The sequence below is a fragment of the Epinephelus fuscoguttatus genome, linkage group LG15 (genome assembly GCF_011397635.1).
Source record: "Epinephelus fuscoguttatus linkage group LG15, E.fuscoguttatus.final_Chr_v1".
Taxonomy (NCBI): domain Eukaryota; kingdom Metazoa; phylum Chordata; class Actinopteri; order Perciformes; family Serranidae; genus Epinephelus; species Epinephelus fuscoguttatus.
The window spans coordinates 23,836,171-23,852,522 of NC_064766.1; the positions used below are offsets into that span (position 1 = coordinate 23,836,171).

Sequence of the window (16,352 nt, forward strand, 5' to 3'; positions counted from 1 at the left end):
ATGTTGGTGACTGCTATCAATGGAAACTCTCATCTTACAAAGGGCCTCTTAACGTCCGACACATTGTCAGTGGAAGTCAGACATGTCAAGTTATGTCCCTCTTGATTATTCATGATAACCTGTAAAAATGTTTTCTGTTTGATCTTCTTTCTTTCCAATTGTATGTTTTTTTCTTGTTGTTGTTTGCTCCTCTTCAGGTGATTCAGTAACATAATCAGCACTAAAAAGAACAAGTGATGATTATATTAATATCTCATATCACATTACAGTGATTAACTGCAGGGAGGATCTGTGCAGTATTTGTGTGAGGACAGCAGCCTCTGTTGGCTGATCTTACCACCAAAATCTAATCAGTTCATTGTTGAGTCCAAGCTGACGTTTGTGCCACATTTTTACAAAATTCCCTCAAGGCGTTATTCATGAGAACGAGGCAGTTGGATGTACAGACAGACAATGCGAAACCATAATTAAACAAAATAAAAAGTAATCAAACAAATCACAACCAGAGAGGAGAAATCTGCAGAGTCAGTATTGAAGGAAATGGAGGAATGAAATGTGATGCAGGGTGCTGTGCTTTAAAAACAAGTAAAAAACAGAGTTCTGATGAGGAGCTCTGCAGACACAGACTGACTGTCTTGTGTGCAGGGAGCTCACTTGGCCCAGGTGTGTCACATGATGCTGATTGCACTCCATCAAGGTCTGCAGCTCTGAAAGGAGAACGCACAGACACAGCAGAGGCACCAAGCAACACCCAAAAAACTAAACTAAAATGGAAACTTATAAAAACTAAACGAAATCGTAATGCTTATAAACTATAAAAATATAAACTGAAACAATGAAACCAACTGTGGGAACTAACTACAGAAGTATAAGCAATAGAGAAAGGTAGTTACGATGAGCCCCAGTGCATGCTATTATTATTATTATTATTATTATTAAAGGGCCCTACTAGTTATGAAGCACACACAGAGTTTTATATATATATATATATATATATATATATATATATATATATATAATTTACCAACGGTGTGTCTTACTGCCCTTTAATGTTAAATATGCTTGCAGATGTGCCCAGCTTGTCAGTGTTGACAGATTTTGCACCTAAATTAGCTGCTGTAAATCGTATAGTTTATTACATGATTAAACAGAGACTTGACATAGTCATCATTACATATCTGTATCTGACAAAAACTACAAAAGAAAATAGGAAATTATTAGTTTAACTCAATTGTTTTTTATACTTACAGTTTTTAATTGTTAATGTAGAATAAGCACATCATTTTAATACAATTTTACAAAAACAGATGGAGATGGTTTGCCTTTTTGAGGTCATATAGAGAAAATCGCACCATTTTTGATTTACAGTACCATGAGTTCTTCTTTGAGCATGGGCAAATTTCCGGTTGGCAATCGACCTTTCGCTAAGCGTGATGGTCCGACAAGCTGTCAGAGTAACTAACTAACCTAACTGCACTCCCTGAAGACATATGATCATATTTTTGGAAAAATGAAGCAGTGATTCCAGAGAGAAGCAGACGGAGGGGTCTACAGTCTGTGTTTGAAGGATATATCCAGGATGTCAAACTGACTCAGCAGCAACAACAGGTTAAAAAGACAAAGATAGTTAGAAGCTAAAGCCGAACTATAGGCTACAGATCACAGTGTAAAAGTGAACCACCACATCACTGCTGATCGCCACACAAGACAATGAATATAAAGGGAAACTTTGCTGATATTGAACCAGCTGTGTGGCATTGCAGTGTGTGCAGATGAACGGTGTTTGCAACTGCACTGTCTATATTTACACCCCTGTGTAGAAGTGATATATCTTTAAAGAAAGAAAAAGAAATGTGAGCAGAAAACGTGGGAATCACATGATATTTTATTTGTGACTGAACAGTGGCATGGGTACAGTGTATGGGGAAGTCATAGACGTACAAAAGTCCTTTTTTTTCTCTTTTTCATGACAATTCTTAATTCCATAAATAAAATTTACAAAATATTTTGGACTATTTCTCATTTTTCTTACACGAGCAGGGGTACAGTTACCGTTTGTTATTGTAAGTCTAGCAGTTAATAGTGATATCTCTATTGTTCATATTATATAAAGTCGCCTTTCTTTCTTTTTCGACCGTTTCGACTCGGTGGAGCTGACCTACAATATGCCCAAGTGCTTTGTTACAACAATGACCTGTTTACTGTTTACAAATGACCTGACAAGAGGAACAGTGACTGGACAACAAAAATAAACCTGATAAGGCATCGAAATGCACTCTACTGTCTCCGAGCTTGTGGGTTTACTCTGCTTATTTATTCAAGAAACCAAAGAGATGTGATTTAAAGAGGCAAACTGTAAACAAAGCGACCTCAGCTGGAGATGTAGAATATCTAAAAACAAGAATGAAGCAAAATCTGCCTCCTATTTAATAAAAAACCTGTAACCTTTGAGAAGTCGCAGGGTTTTAAGTCGCTGTCTTTATGTTTGTCGACCCCGTTCATTTCTTTCAAGCTCAAAATGATGAGACAGGTACAGCAGGCTTTATTTTGAATGACCATGTAACACAGATTCACAGTTCATATCTCACCAACCGAACAGAAGAGACATTTTCAGAAGTGAAAAATAAACGGCTGCAAAAGCAAAACAAACATCCAGACGTCAAAGATGGAGGTGCTGGTAGGGCATTGCTTTGAGAGAAACACAGGTAGTTGGCATCCAAGAGGCAGAGAGCTATCGTATGGCACAGAGGCTCGGGTACGGGGGACCGGGGAGATTCTTATTTACAAAATAGATGTTTGGCAAATTTTGATTTTGATGCCTCAAAGTCATTTCGATCCCTCTAATGACTCGGCGTCATCAACTAAGAATTCACAGCTTATAAAATAAGAAAAAGATTTTTTTTTTGTAATTCGTTTCGGGTCTTGGAGGAAGCTGCAGAGAACAGTTTTGCTCACAGCTGAGTCCGCTGAATCCACATTAAGTCTGTTCATGCAAAATCGGTGGAGCAACACGATGAGAACATTTGGCAAAATCCATCTGCTGTGTGCAGTCTCTGCTGGTGGCGGCGGGCAAACCGAAGGTCAACCACATACAGTAGGACGCTGCTCCTCTTTAAAGGTTCCAAAAAATAATTTGCATCATCAGCGTCACCACGGCCGTTTTGCGTATCCTCACAGCTATAAACTCAACAATCCGTTACAGGAGGGCGCCATCGCCTCCCGATCAAAGGTCACTTCCTGGTTGAAAGGTTATGTGATTGGACGATAGAGCCAAAGTCTGGTTGTCATGCTGAGGAGTACAGTACAGTATGTGGCCCTCTGGAGGAGAGCGGATCCTTGGGTAACCAGCTTATTACAGAACTGCCAAAATATCCTTTAAAGGTTGAAAAAAACAGAACAAGTCTGTGTAATCCAGCTGTGAGAGACGCTGCTGCTCGTCTCTCTCGTCTTCTCTCTGTCGTGAGCTTCTGTCTTTTTGCCTTTGAGAGCTTCCGTCCCCTGAAAGACAAGAGACCAAATCATGACACCAAACAGGATTAAGACGCATATTCAAGGATAAAATTTCAAAACTTTCAAATGACTTTTCAAGGACACACAATAAAAATTTCCATGACCATTCACAACCGATAATTCTCACTCTGACCTCATCACATATCAACGTAGGTACTCTGGGTGTGTTGGTTGTTGACGTTTCTGGGACGCCGTGTCAAGTTCTGCCTGTCACATGCATTGTCTTCTTTCAAAATACACTTGTGTTTTCACAGGAAATTTAATGTTTACATACAGTCTCTTTCAAAATAAATGCACTACATCAGTTCAACACCATGAATTGATGTTTTTTCCTTCAACAATAAAAACACGTGGTTAGGTTCTGGAAAAAAGAACAGGGTTTAGCTTTAGAATCTTAGGAGACGTGAACACCGCACTCTCGGGTGAAAGTCGGTGGTTGTTGGACCCATCCACCACCCCTCCCAGCTGCCCCAGTCGGAATTTTGCTGCCTTAACTTTCATCCTTGTCCCGCCATGTTCCCACCTGACGCTGCCAGGTGCTGTTAAACTATAGCGGCAACGAGCTGCGTATCATACCGATGTTAAAGGATGTCTTTTTCCGTTGGTTTCTGACGCTGCAAGTCACTGCCCAAGTGCCAGTTTTTGACGACTTCAGAGTGAGACCAGGCTCTCACAGGTTACAGTTAATGATCTTAGACTTTTTTTTGTCATGCACTCAATCGATATATTTCTCTTTTAAATCAATGTTGGTGAGCACTTTTCCTTTTCCAACAGTGCTGGACATGACGGACTGACTAGGGTAACAGACAAGCGCAACAATCACAGACGATCGACTGTCAGCTTGGTATATCACTGTCTTTAGAACAGAGGTTTCCAACTGGGTCCATTCTGAATGGACCGCAGATGACTAACAAACATGTCAAGTTTGTAAAAAACACTTTATTTTGAAGTACAGTGAATTTCGGCACAAAGATTTTATTCTGAAGTGCTGTTTCCTGCTGTAGACTGAGTGACTAACAGACAGCTACTTGACAGAGACAGCACATTAGCTCAGCAACTTGGCCAAATGCAAGTATGACACCTAATATATTAAACTGTGTGGACCTTAAACTAATGACTATGGAGAACTCTGGACCCCGTGGCTGGACCAGTTGGGAACCACTGCTTTGGAGAATCCTTTTATTGTGACCGTGGAGAGGCACATCTCCACATCATTACTACACACCGTGTAGTAATGATGCTGTTTAATCAGGGTCTTGACGTGACACACCTGTCAGGTGGATTGGTTATCTTGGAAAAGGAGAAGTGCTCACCAACATGGATTTTAAAAGAGAAATAAATAATTTGAGAGCGTGAAAAGTTTTAGATCTTTAACTTAAACCTGTGAAAAATGGGAGCAAAAACAAAAGTGTTGTGTTTCCTTTTTTTTCATCGTTAAACAGCTCATTCCAAGGTAACAAAAACAAAACGACTCTTATTTTCAGGTGATTATGCACTATAGTAAAGATACATATTACATCATATTCCATTTCTGCCAGTATATCCCCCAAAATCCTGCACACTGGACTTTTCAGAGAGTTAATGTGTCATGAAATAGCACAGCTAAACCCTGACACATTCTGATGCTCAGATGACCAAACGCTAAAATGGTTGTTTAATTTTGATGTGTTTAAGTTGCAAATTTTATCGTAAAAGCCTGTAAAAGAAGGCGAGATAAATTGTTTATTTAGTACTTATATTGATTTTTCAGTGCTACACATTTAATGTCTCTCTCCCTCTCTGAGTGATCCATGAAAACTGTTCTACACAGTGATGATGTGATCATGTAGGACGCTTCTGACACGTAGCTCCATTTTTTTCTCTTAAAATATGCTCAAAGGCCTCTGGTCCTGGCTTGTTTGAGTTAATACTGTCTTGTAAGCCCATGACACAGTATTAAAAAAATTCATTCATTCATTCATGAAGCTGTATTTGTGCAGTTATGACTCTGACCAGCAGGTGGCAACATTGTGCCTTCCTTATCTTTGGTTTGGGCGATGCAGAAAGGCATAATGACAGAAACTGAACCAAGGCTTTCCTCCAGTTGGCAGTGAACCTCATGAGCAAGGAAAAAGGGAGACAAATGGAAACATAAAGCGAATAAAGAAAGCAGGGTTATGACAAAATTAGAAAGGTGGGAGTCGTGGGACACTGGAAATGAAAAGAGCAGGAGAAAATACATGAAATGCCACAATGTGAAGGCAGTTAGAAGATTAAACAGGCCAATAAGAGAGGAGGGGACCGTGAAATACCCACTCTGTGTCTGTTGTTCTCTAGCTGTCTTCCTGTGGACAGGTCTGATCCTGCGGAGGATCAGCAGCTCCACTGGGCGCCGGAGAGATCGACCTTGCAACAACAGAGCCCTGAGAAAGAGATAGAGACAGAGCTGTAAAATTTCTGTTTAGCAGGTGACATGCTTTGGCAGAATCAACTATCCTCCAGCATGTCAGGACTCGCAAGATGTGCATCTTTTCCTCCCACATTTCCCAGAAAAACATCAGCCAAACATTTAGGATAATGACTGTAATTACCTTCAAACAGCTTATTATATATGATCTAATCAAGATGCTTAAATCATCTTTGACCTTTCACATTTAATTGACTTGACATTTTTTCTGAAAAAGGGTAAAATCAATCCTGTTTAGTCGTAGTAATCACGTGACGTTTGACTGCATGCGATTACATTCGATGTACTTGAGAACAGATCATCCGTATGACGATAACAGATTGTAGCATCGGTTGTTAGATCAGATCCATGAATCTTATTGACTGGGATGTGACCCGGGGGGATGGGGCTTACCGATTGTTCCTCCTTGGCGTTGCTGGCGTTGCCCTCTGGGTCTACAGGGGAGAGATCTGTGGCGGGGTCACTGGCCTGGGAGGGGGGGCAGTCTGAAGACGAGCTCTGCTGAGGGGCTGGGGTGGAGGCTGCAGAGACAGGAAATGAGAAACGGTAAATCGCTCTGTAAATTCAGTAAAAGAAGACATGTTAACTTGGCTCCTAAGACTTGTTTACTGTTAAATGCTAATCTGCTCTGTGAATATATCTTAACATGCATAACCTGTACTGAGGAGCACTGGATTCAAATTTAGATCCTGACCTTTATTGCATGTCACCCCCTTGACTCTGTTTTCTATTCTACCTGACATTGTGTATTCTCTACACTATCAAATACAGCACGACTTTTCTGTGGTTGTATCCCCATGGATGGATTACTGAACAGGCCTGCTGGGCACAGACACAGGGGCCCTCCTGGCCTTCATCTACAAAATGTCACTCAAATTACTGACCAGGAAGAGACTCAAAGTTTCCCCGAAGAGACACAAAAGATGCAAACAAATCGCAAACAGACATAAAGCCACAAAAAGATGCGTAACAACTACAAAGAGATGTTTGTTTTTTGCATAACTGTGCCCAGGGACTCACTTGGTGTTTCTCAAAGTCAAGGATCATTCCTTGGTAGGATGAGTCCTTCCAAGGAAGGATCCTACAGAGGCAAGGCAAGAGTCCCTCCTAGCATTCAGTGGACACACACTAGAACAAGTTAACGAGTGTCTCCAGGTGTGCATCATTAACCCTCTGCAGACTGATGGTGCGTTCATTTTGTATTCGGAGGTTGGAAATTCCCAGTTCCTAGTCGGACGTTTAAACTCGAACGCACCCTGAGATAGGATTTCCAACTCGGAAACTCAGAGCAACCCCGACTTACGAATTCAAGATGGCTGCCAGTCACATACATAGTAAGTAAACACTGCTAAAGTACTGTTTATAGCAATTTTATCTTATTTGTTTTACATTAGGTCAGCCTCATCTGCAGCGTTCATCAGTTGGAGTGCATGATGGTTTTGAAGCTGTCTATACTCCAAAAGTGCAAGGGCAACAAAGGCTTTCTTGCGGGCGTCCATGTTTTTTTCTGACTTGTCCACCATCTCAACTGGAATGCAAAAACTGTTGTCAACTCAGAGGTGACGTCATTCCCACTTCCGACTTCCGACCTCCGAGCACAAAACGAACGTACCATAAGGGGGTTTCTGAAACAAATGTCAGCAGTATTTTAAAAGTCAGGTGTATGATACGTATGTTAAAAACAACTGGAGATATTACTCGAAATAAATGACATCTATCTAAATCCTGTTGAGCTCCGTCGTTTCATTGACGAGGCCCTGCCTTCAATTCTTTTTAAGCAAACTGTGTGCAAAGAATTGTGGATACTTTATACCCGCTGAGGACACACACATGCATCCTTTAAAATTCTCTGAATGACGGACTCTGTCCTCGGTTAGACTTTGAAGGATACTTGACATTGGCGCAGTCCTTAAGCAGGATTTGATGAAGAAGCATCAAGCACCTTTTCCTATCATGCCCTCTTCCTCTGAAATAACCTCCCCATGGACACCAAACAATGTGATGATACTGAGGTCTTTGAATCCAAACTTAAAACTTAAACTTAGTTGGTGATGCTTTGATGACTTCAGGCCTTAAACCTGTTACCATTATCAGTCTCAGTTAATCTATAAAGAAGTATTTCTTGCTGGAAAGATTTTCTTTTGTTTGCGGTAGAAATGCTAAACAGACCTGGGGTCTAGGTACCATGTCTGAAGGGTTATTTTTGGCTCCAAAAGTATCATAACAAAAGTGTTTGGTGGAAACTGGGCTTTAGTTTGGGTTGGAGAATACTGATAGTTCAGTTTTTTGGTTTTTGTTTGGTTAAGTTTAGTTTAAGCTTAAGCAGTGAAGGGGATGAACCGGGTTCGACGGCCCACTGCATGGTTGGCCCAGTGACTTCCTCATCTTTAGTTTTATTTCGGCTGGGATTTCCACACCTTTTTGTTTCCTCCTTTGAGTTGAGCCGTAACACACACACACACACACACACACACACACACACACACACACAAAGCTGGTTGAAAATGGGCAAAGTATCCCTTTAGGCCTCGTACTTAGAGTCCATGTTTGTCCATAATATGGTAATTATAATTTGTGAAAACCACAGCATCTATCTGACCCTCCGTATGTTTGTTGTCCCACAAGCACAAGCATCCAGGCTGTGGCTGTCGGTGTCTCATTGCAGATGCATGTTGTCCTTGTCTCACGCTCCCTCTGTGTGCTTGTTTTCTTTCTCGGGTCTGTGTGAACGGTGAGCTTGGCCTCTCGTGTGTTTGTGCAGTCTGTCCTCTTTTCAGGTCTCCACAGTGGAAAGGAGGTCATGTAGGTCAGGTACACTTGGCATCTGTAGTTGATCCCAGATCCTTATTTTTCATATGTTTGTCTACAATCTATAATTTTGTAATCCTGATCGTCTACAGTATAATCTTAATGTAAAGGTGTATTCTGAACACGACATCTACTGCACGTCTGTCCGTCCTGTGAGAGGAATACCTCCTCTGTTGCTCCTCCTGAGGGTTCTTCCATTTACTACTACTACTACTGTACTACAATAATTTCTTAAAGTTAAATGAAGACAAAACTGAAATCCTGCTTGTCGGCCCGAAAACAAAAAGAGAATTGCTGCTTTGTAATCTGGGGTATTTAACTCCCTGGATTAAATCTGAGGTGACAAGTCTCGGCGTGACCCTTGATTCAGATCTAAGCTTGCTTCAAGTCCGACATTAACAAGGTGACGAAAACATCATTTTTATACCTTGGAAACATAGCTAAGGTGCAACCATTTCTAAATGGAAAAGATGCCAAGAAATACATTCATGCCCTTATTTCAAGCTGCCTCGACTACTGTGACGCAGTTTTTACTGTCCTCCCAAAAAACACCACTGAGAGACTTCAGCTTGTTCAAAACTCTGTAGCTTGGCTAAGAACCAGAACCAAGAGGAGAGAGCATGTCAGGTCAGTCTGAGCTGCTCTGTACTGACTTCCTGTTACATACAAGACCTACATGGGCTGGGGCTGAGCTACACTGCTAATAGTCTCTTACACAGGCGCCGATGACGTCAGCACGCTGGCTGACTCTGTTAGCTTTGCCTTACACCCGCCTATACCGGAATTGTTGTTCCCCGACGCCGAACAAACCTGACAAATATCCACATGTTTCTTCGGTGTAGTAGCCTGAGCCATGACTGACTACATTACGAATCTACAGAACAGTACTACACACCGGTAACTTGCTCTCTGTGTTTCTGGTACGTCTCTGTTACATGTAACACACGTGCCGTCACGTGGTCTGGATATCCCCACCCATTTCTGTTACAAAATGAAAGACGAATGTCCCCAGACTCCCATTCTGAAGTAAGGGAGACATTCATACCTACGGGTAATTTGGAGTCACCAATTAACCTGCATGTCTTTGGACTGTGGGAGGAAGCTGGAGTACCTGGAGAAAACCCACACTGACACGGGACAACATGCAAACTCTGCACAGAAGGGCTCGCCCACCTTGGGTTTGAACCAGGAACCCTCTTACTGTGAGGTAGTCTTGCCACCAGACAATCAGAGATCTCCGCCTTCTGATAGTCTGGGGACACTCCTTTCTAAAGTGTGTTTAACACACCGGCGAAAACGCCCGGCAACAAAGCAACGCCTCTTGCATTTTTGAAAAGGACACGCCTTCTCGGAAATGTGCGCTCCCCCTTTTCTCGTCCGCAAGGAAACAAACACACAGAGAGCTTGAAAATGGATGCCGAGAGATTAAACTCCGTTTTATCAAACGTGTGCTCATCCGTGAAGAAAATATTTTTTCCAGCAGATGTCTTAGTTACAACATTATTGAGCTAACTGGAGTAGTTTCATGTCGTATCCGACAACGGGAGGCTTTTAACAGATGACGTCCTGATGTTACCTTTGCTGCTGCTGTTAGCTGTCCCTGTCAGCTGCAGCCACTGATGCTTTCTAGACATCGTGATTTCCTAAAACTGAATAAATACCACACATAGCAACACAAAACTGCTTTGCTAGCTCAGTCATGTTGTAACTAAGATATCCGCTGGAAAAGATGTTTTTTTCACGGACCATTTAATGGGTTATTACCTATTACAGACACCGCTAATGGCTAACAGGGCTAACAGCTAACGGTTAGCCCAGCTAAACGTGCACACAGAAATAGCAATGTTTGTTCAGTCACTGTGTTTATAGACTTTACAAACATCGGATTAGTCTAAACGGTGATACAGTGATGTGAAAAATGTGATATATAGGCTATATATATAGCTAAAAGCTCTGCTGGTTTTCTACCCGGAAGTATTTGTAAACAACAAGGCGATTCCCTCTAACGTTATAGTCCGGCCAGACGAATGAGTCATGGCCTTGTAAAAGATTATGTTTGTTTCTTTTAGTTGGCGAGAATGTGTCGCCGCAAACGCGACAAACATCCACTGAACTCTGGCGGCGTTTTCCGCGAGCACAGCTGAGCCATTTTGTACCGCTACACGTTTCTAGTGGGACTATGTTTACAAGCTCAAGAGTTCAGCGAGCCATCGAAGGACCGCCTTGCAGATTTACTATTGGTTCTGCAACGTAGGGAGTTTTTTTTAAACTCTGAAATTGTATCCGCCCATCTAAACACAAAATCAGGGAGAAAGTCATCAGTCTTTAGTTAAGCAAAGCGTCTAAAGACTGACTTGTGAGTCTAACTGTGAGGCAACAGTGCCAACCACTGCATTTCACAGCAACCCATCCAATACTTTTGGGAAAAATCTCACTCAAAACCACAAATGTGAACCTCATGGTGGAACTACAGGAAAGGCGGCGTGGGGGGGTGGGGGGTGGGGGGGTCACCAAAGTTAGTACAATTCATCATCTGGAAACAATGGATGCCTGTAAAATTTCAGCGAATAGACTTAATAGAAGTTTAGATAGGGCAGCCTGTGGTGTTGCCACCCACAGAGCCCAACTGCTTCAAAGGCTAATCATGGTTTTTGAAATGCTTTATGCTTTTCACATAAATTGGTACAGATGACGGTTTTGCTATTATGTAGAGTGACAATAATTAAAAACACTTACGGGATTCAGTGGACGGTGACGTGGATGTACCTGGGCTCAAGGTCATCCTAGAGAGATCAAGGTCACTACAGCTCCCTTCTTCTTCCTGGGTCGCAGCAGCTGAAGGTGGCAGCAGCTGACTGCAGACCAGCGTGTCCGGTACACTCATGAGGCCTGGGGTCCCGCACCTGCTCACCGCTGCTGACGCAACGCCAGGTCCCACCCCTGCTGCTCCGGCTCCCGATGTAGAGGTACCCTCGCCTGCGTCTGAGTCCACGCCAAGGCCTTCCTTCCCCAGGCTCAGCTGCCTCTGAAGCAGGGCAGGGTCGGCCGTGTGCTGGGGGCTGGTGATGGCGGAAGAGGGGGCCGATATGTCGCAGGCTTGGGGGCACATGGTGGTAATGGGTACCAGGCCTTGGAGCATGGCAGCTGGTATGGCATGTCCCCCCACACCCACGGTCTGGGCTGGCATGTAGGCTGCCATGGCCGCCCACTGCTGCTGAGTGGCTGGGAATATGTTGGCCTGGCTCCAGATGACCGGCTGACCACCGGGGAGGACTTGAGCCACCTGGAGGGGCCCCTGCACGGGGAAGGCCAGAGTCTGGGCCTGGGCAGGAAACGGCTGCTGTGCCCACTGGGCCGCCTGCACCGGACCCATGGTCATATAACCTGGAACAAGAGGAGGAGGAGAAACAATGAACATGATTAAAGGATATGAAGGCAGGAGAAGGAGGTGGACTTTATTACTATTATGAGCGCAGAATACATTTTGTCTCCTATGATTACAAGAACAAACCAACAATTTTCAAAATTGAAACATGTTCCTCTATTAATTTCTCTGGTTTGCAATCTTTGGCTAACAATGAGAGACACTCAACGCTGAATTTAATAGACGAAGGGTTTATTAAAGGACAGTATTTGGAAGCTTTTACAGTCTCAAAAATATTATATATCGGCCATAGAAATGTCTGCCTTCTCTCTCTAATATAATGAACTAGATGGCACTCAGCTTGTGGTGCTCAAAGGGCCAAAAAATAAATTTTAAAAACTCACTATCGATGTCTCTTTCCAGAAATCATGACCTCCACAGACCTGAGCAGTTTCATGTAGGAACTATTTTCTTTCTACTGAACTACATCCACAAACTGTATCACAGCGCATAAGGAAGTGTGCATCTACTGCTAGCTCACCTAGCACCACTGAGCTAGCAGATGTTACACCTCAGCTGAGGTGGATGCCATTAATGTTTATATCTTGCACTATCACAAGCATGAGCCTCTCATCCATGAGTAGATGCACGCTTCCTTCTGCGTGGTGAAATGGTTGGTGGATATATTTTGGTAGAAAGAAAACAGTTCCTACATGAAACTGCTCACAACAAGGTCTGTGGATTATCTTGAGTAACCAGGTCATGATTTCTGGAAAGAGACATTGATGTTGAGTTTTTCAAATGTACCAGCAAAATTGTTAAATTACTATTTTTCTCAATGGAGTCTGGCTTTGAAGAGAGAGCAACATATTGGTTTCAGTTCCCTGTTTCTAGCTGCTGTCTGACACTAAGCAAAAGGGGTGGAAATATTGTAAGTATATTGCATACTGAAACTGATATTTCTTTTAGGTGACTTAAAAATGTTTTGCAGCACATTGCTTAGCTTCTGTGGCGGTACTCCTGCCTGCTTCTCCAAACTGGGGGCCTGTCGACTGCCATCTATTGTGTGAAATACACTGACTATGGGTAAGTAGCTCATACACCCACTTCAACAAATCCAAACTATCCCTTTAAGAAACATCACGTTACAGTCTCTCCATGGGTTATAGCACGCTGCTGCTTGATGTGTGGTCCTTATAAAAATGGAGATAAATCCACATCCTGCAAAATCTCGGCATAGCTTTTCACAAACTACACATCAAAGTAAAAACATCCCCACCAGCACTTTATTCTCTTTCATGTTTTGTATTGTGGAAAAGACGCAGCGTTTCAGTCTGGGGTAGCTACCTGACGGGACGGAGGTGGGGCTGAAGGGGGCATACAACTCAGCGGGAGTGTGTTGCTGCTGGCGGCTGCTCCTGCTAGGGTCCAGTGTGTTGGCAGGTGATGGGGGCATCTGGGAAGCAAAGCACACACACACACACACACACACACACACACACACACACACACAGATGTCACTACTATCAAAGTCACCTAAAAGTCACTGCGCTGCACATTTATCATTAATCTGCAGCACTGTCAGATATTCAGGTAATTGAGATCGCAGCGTCTGTCCTAATGAAACGACCTCACGTCGCAGATAAAATAATGTAATTTCTCAAACTTGTTTCAATTACACAAAGTTAATGGGGGTTTTAGTTTTGTGTGGTAATACTCACCGAGGGAGGAGTGGACATGTCGCCGAAAAGATCAAAGTGGTTGATGTTCTGCGAGTGGAACCGAGGAGTGAGGGAGAGAGAAAGACAAAGTCCAGTGATACATCACGACAAAGGGATCTGCACAGTCATGAAACCTTGAATTCATCTCCAGATAGGGTATGGTGGTTGCATGGGTGGGTAGGTGTGGGGAGTGAAACCTATTCACAAAGGCAGTTTGTGCTGCGGATGGCAAGAAACAACTATCCCCTCGTTTCATTATCAGAAAATGGATCTAAAATAAATCTTTCATGGCTCGCTATAATTGAGTGGGTAAAAGGCTATTCAGTCCCATAAAACAGGCTCTGATTAGATATTCCTATGTCTGCCAATCAACAGGGGCCCCCCGTGAGAGCCCGGGCCGCTTTATCATGCTGATTCAACTCTGTGAGCAGATACATACACAGAGGAGTGTGTTTATTTCATCAAATCAATGAAAGGAAGAAGCTCCTGGAACCACCCAACCGAGACAATGAGGCCACCTCACCCTATAGGCAGACGTGACCCCTGCTCTAGTCTCCTCTGTCCTCCACTCGCACTACTTAAAGGAGAGAGCGGGACGCGGCTATGGAATGGCTAAGTTGCATGAAATGTCTCTGGGGCCATGCACAAGCAGACAATGAATCACTGTCAAAAAAAAAAAAAGGCACAGAGACACACAGGATTGGCATGCTATAAATAAACACACACAAGCACAAACACACATTTAAACAAAAGAAAGAAAAAGGGAGGAATAGCAGCAATCAGTGTTGCTGCTAACAGAGTGTTTATGTCCTCCTCGAGTAAGCCGGGACATGGTGGATCGCATACGGCACTTTGGAACCATTGAGGGGCACAGAATGAGTCTGAATTTGGGATAAAAAAAAAAGGTAAACATTGTACACAGAGGTCTCTCCCTGCAGGCACTGACACACATCAGGGGAGCTCGAGGCTCTCAAAAAGGCTCCAACTGAATGAACAGACAAGCAGTAACACTTAGAGATATGGAAGCGCTGCTGCTACTTATACTGGCATGGGCTGTTTGGGTGAGATAGCGAGAGGGCCGGGACAGTTTATCTGTTTGATATGCTGAGCAACAAGCAACACAAACAGCAGAGAGCAGAGAAGCACTTTGCTAGGGCTGTTTTCAAAAAAAGTTGCGTGGAAATTGTCTCCGAGTGAATGTTTGGCGAGAAATAGGCTTGAATGAATGTTTTTTTTATAAGCGATTTGAGAGATGTAATAGCGTGGTCACTGCATGGTGGTGAAGAACTCATAAAGCCTACCAGGATGAGATGGAATATATTTTCAGTTTGATGAAAGAGGGGGCGGGGGATTAAAATTCTTTTTGTGCTGTTTTCTGATCAGAATGTATCGCTATTCAGCTTTGGCGGCCTCGACTGTATGTAGCCGTGATTACACTGCATGCAGCTCAACCCAGCAACCCACCTCGCCTACAAACCTCTCATCCTCATCCTCTGAGGAAGACGGAACAGCCGCCCCTTTAATTTTTTTCCGAGTCAGTCCGCTGTACCAACCAACTCTAAGCTGAGTTTGTCTCGACCATCTGGTCACGACATGCATCAGATTCTGCACAGGATTGGATTTTGGAAACGAAGCCTGCCTCTGTAATGTCCTGTGAAATTGCTGACGTGTTTGACTTTGGTTGACCAATCAATTAGTCTTATCTCTTCGAGCAGGCTAGGCATGACCAATGTAGCTTTGTTTCATCGTCATCACAGAAAGCGGATGCAGACATAGATCCCCGTCTGCGCTATCCAAGGTTTGGGAGATTCAGTTTAGAGCCTGTAGGCTGTACTACATAACTATTAAACACAGAAGAGAAGTGTCAAAGGGGGCTCATGGCACTTCCTTCAAGAGGATCTTAGAGAGAGGTTTGCAAGTAGAAGAAGAGTAAAGAAACAAATAATAAAAAATAAAAACACCTACAGTCATGAAATGGCGTTTTGGGACATCATAGATCCCTTCCTTCTGCTGACTGGTTGGGACCTGCATTGGATTGGAGGTCGATTCAAATGTAAGTAACAAAGCAACACCCTTTTTTATGCTTTCTCTGGGTTATTAAAACAGGAGCTTACAAAAGTGAAACATGTCTATTGAAAGAGAAAAAGCTTTCTGCATCAATTTCAATTTTTTTCCTTCTCCTTAAGATGTAATTTTATCTTTTAGAGCAATGGGATTATGCAAATTCTACAGCTGTTTTGTTGAATCAATTCTACTTAAATCAATATTGATTGCAAACAATGCTTGAGGATGGTGCGTGCTGGTTCTGTGAGTATTAAGAAAGTCTATTGTTATTCTGCAACAGTACGTCTCAACTGGTTCATCTGACAGTGCGGAGAAATGCCTCGGCTCTGGCCTCCTTTGTATATTTCTATCACATTTACTCAAACTATCTGTTGCTCTTAACCTCGCTGCCTTTCTCCCCTATCGCTCCCTCCACTGGTTAACTTTCCGTTACATTTTC

At 43.0% G+C, this 16,352-nt stretch overlaps 1 protein-coding gene across 9 annotated transcripts in view; it reads right to left on the minus strand.

Moving 5' to 3' along the window:
- Positions 1-1,874: 1,874 nt before the first annotated feature.
- dab1b (DAB adaptor protein 1b) overlaps positions 1,875-16,352 on the minus strand; it is a 155,478-nt gene continuing 141,000 nt past the window's right edge. For 8 of the 9 annotated variants that reach the window (XM_049597284.1, XM_049597289.1, XM_049597287.1 and 5 more), the window contains 7 exons: positions 15,815-15,874; positions 13,850-13,897; positions 13,476-13,584; positions 11,501-12,148; positions 6,350-6,477; positions 5,806-5,912; positions 1,875-3,498 (listed from right to left, as the gene is read on the minus strand). In XM_049597284.1, the coding sequence (XP_049453241.1) occupies positions 5,823-5,912; positions 6,350-6,477; positions 11,501-12,148; positions 13,476-13,584; positions 13,850-13,897; positions 15,815-15,874 (1,083 nt within the window). In that variant the 3' untranslated portion in view covers positions 1,875-3,498; positions 5,806-5,822. The remainder of the gene's footprint in view (positions 3,499-5,805; positions 5,913-6,349; positions 6,478-11,500; positions 12,149-13,475; positions 13,585-13,849; positions 13,898-15,814; positions 15,875-16,352) is intronic. The other variant, XM_049597292.1, reaches the window with a different exon arrangement.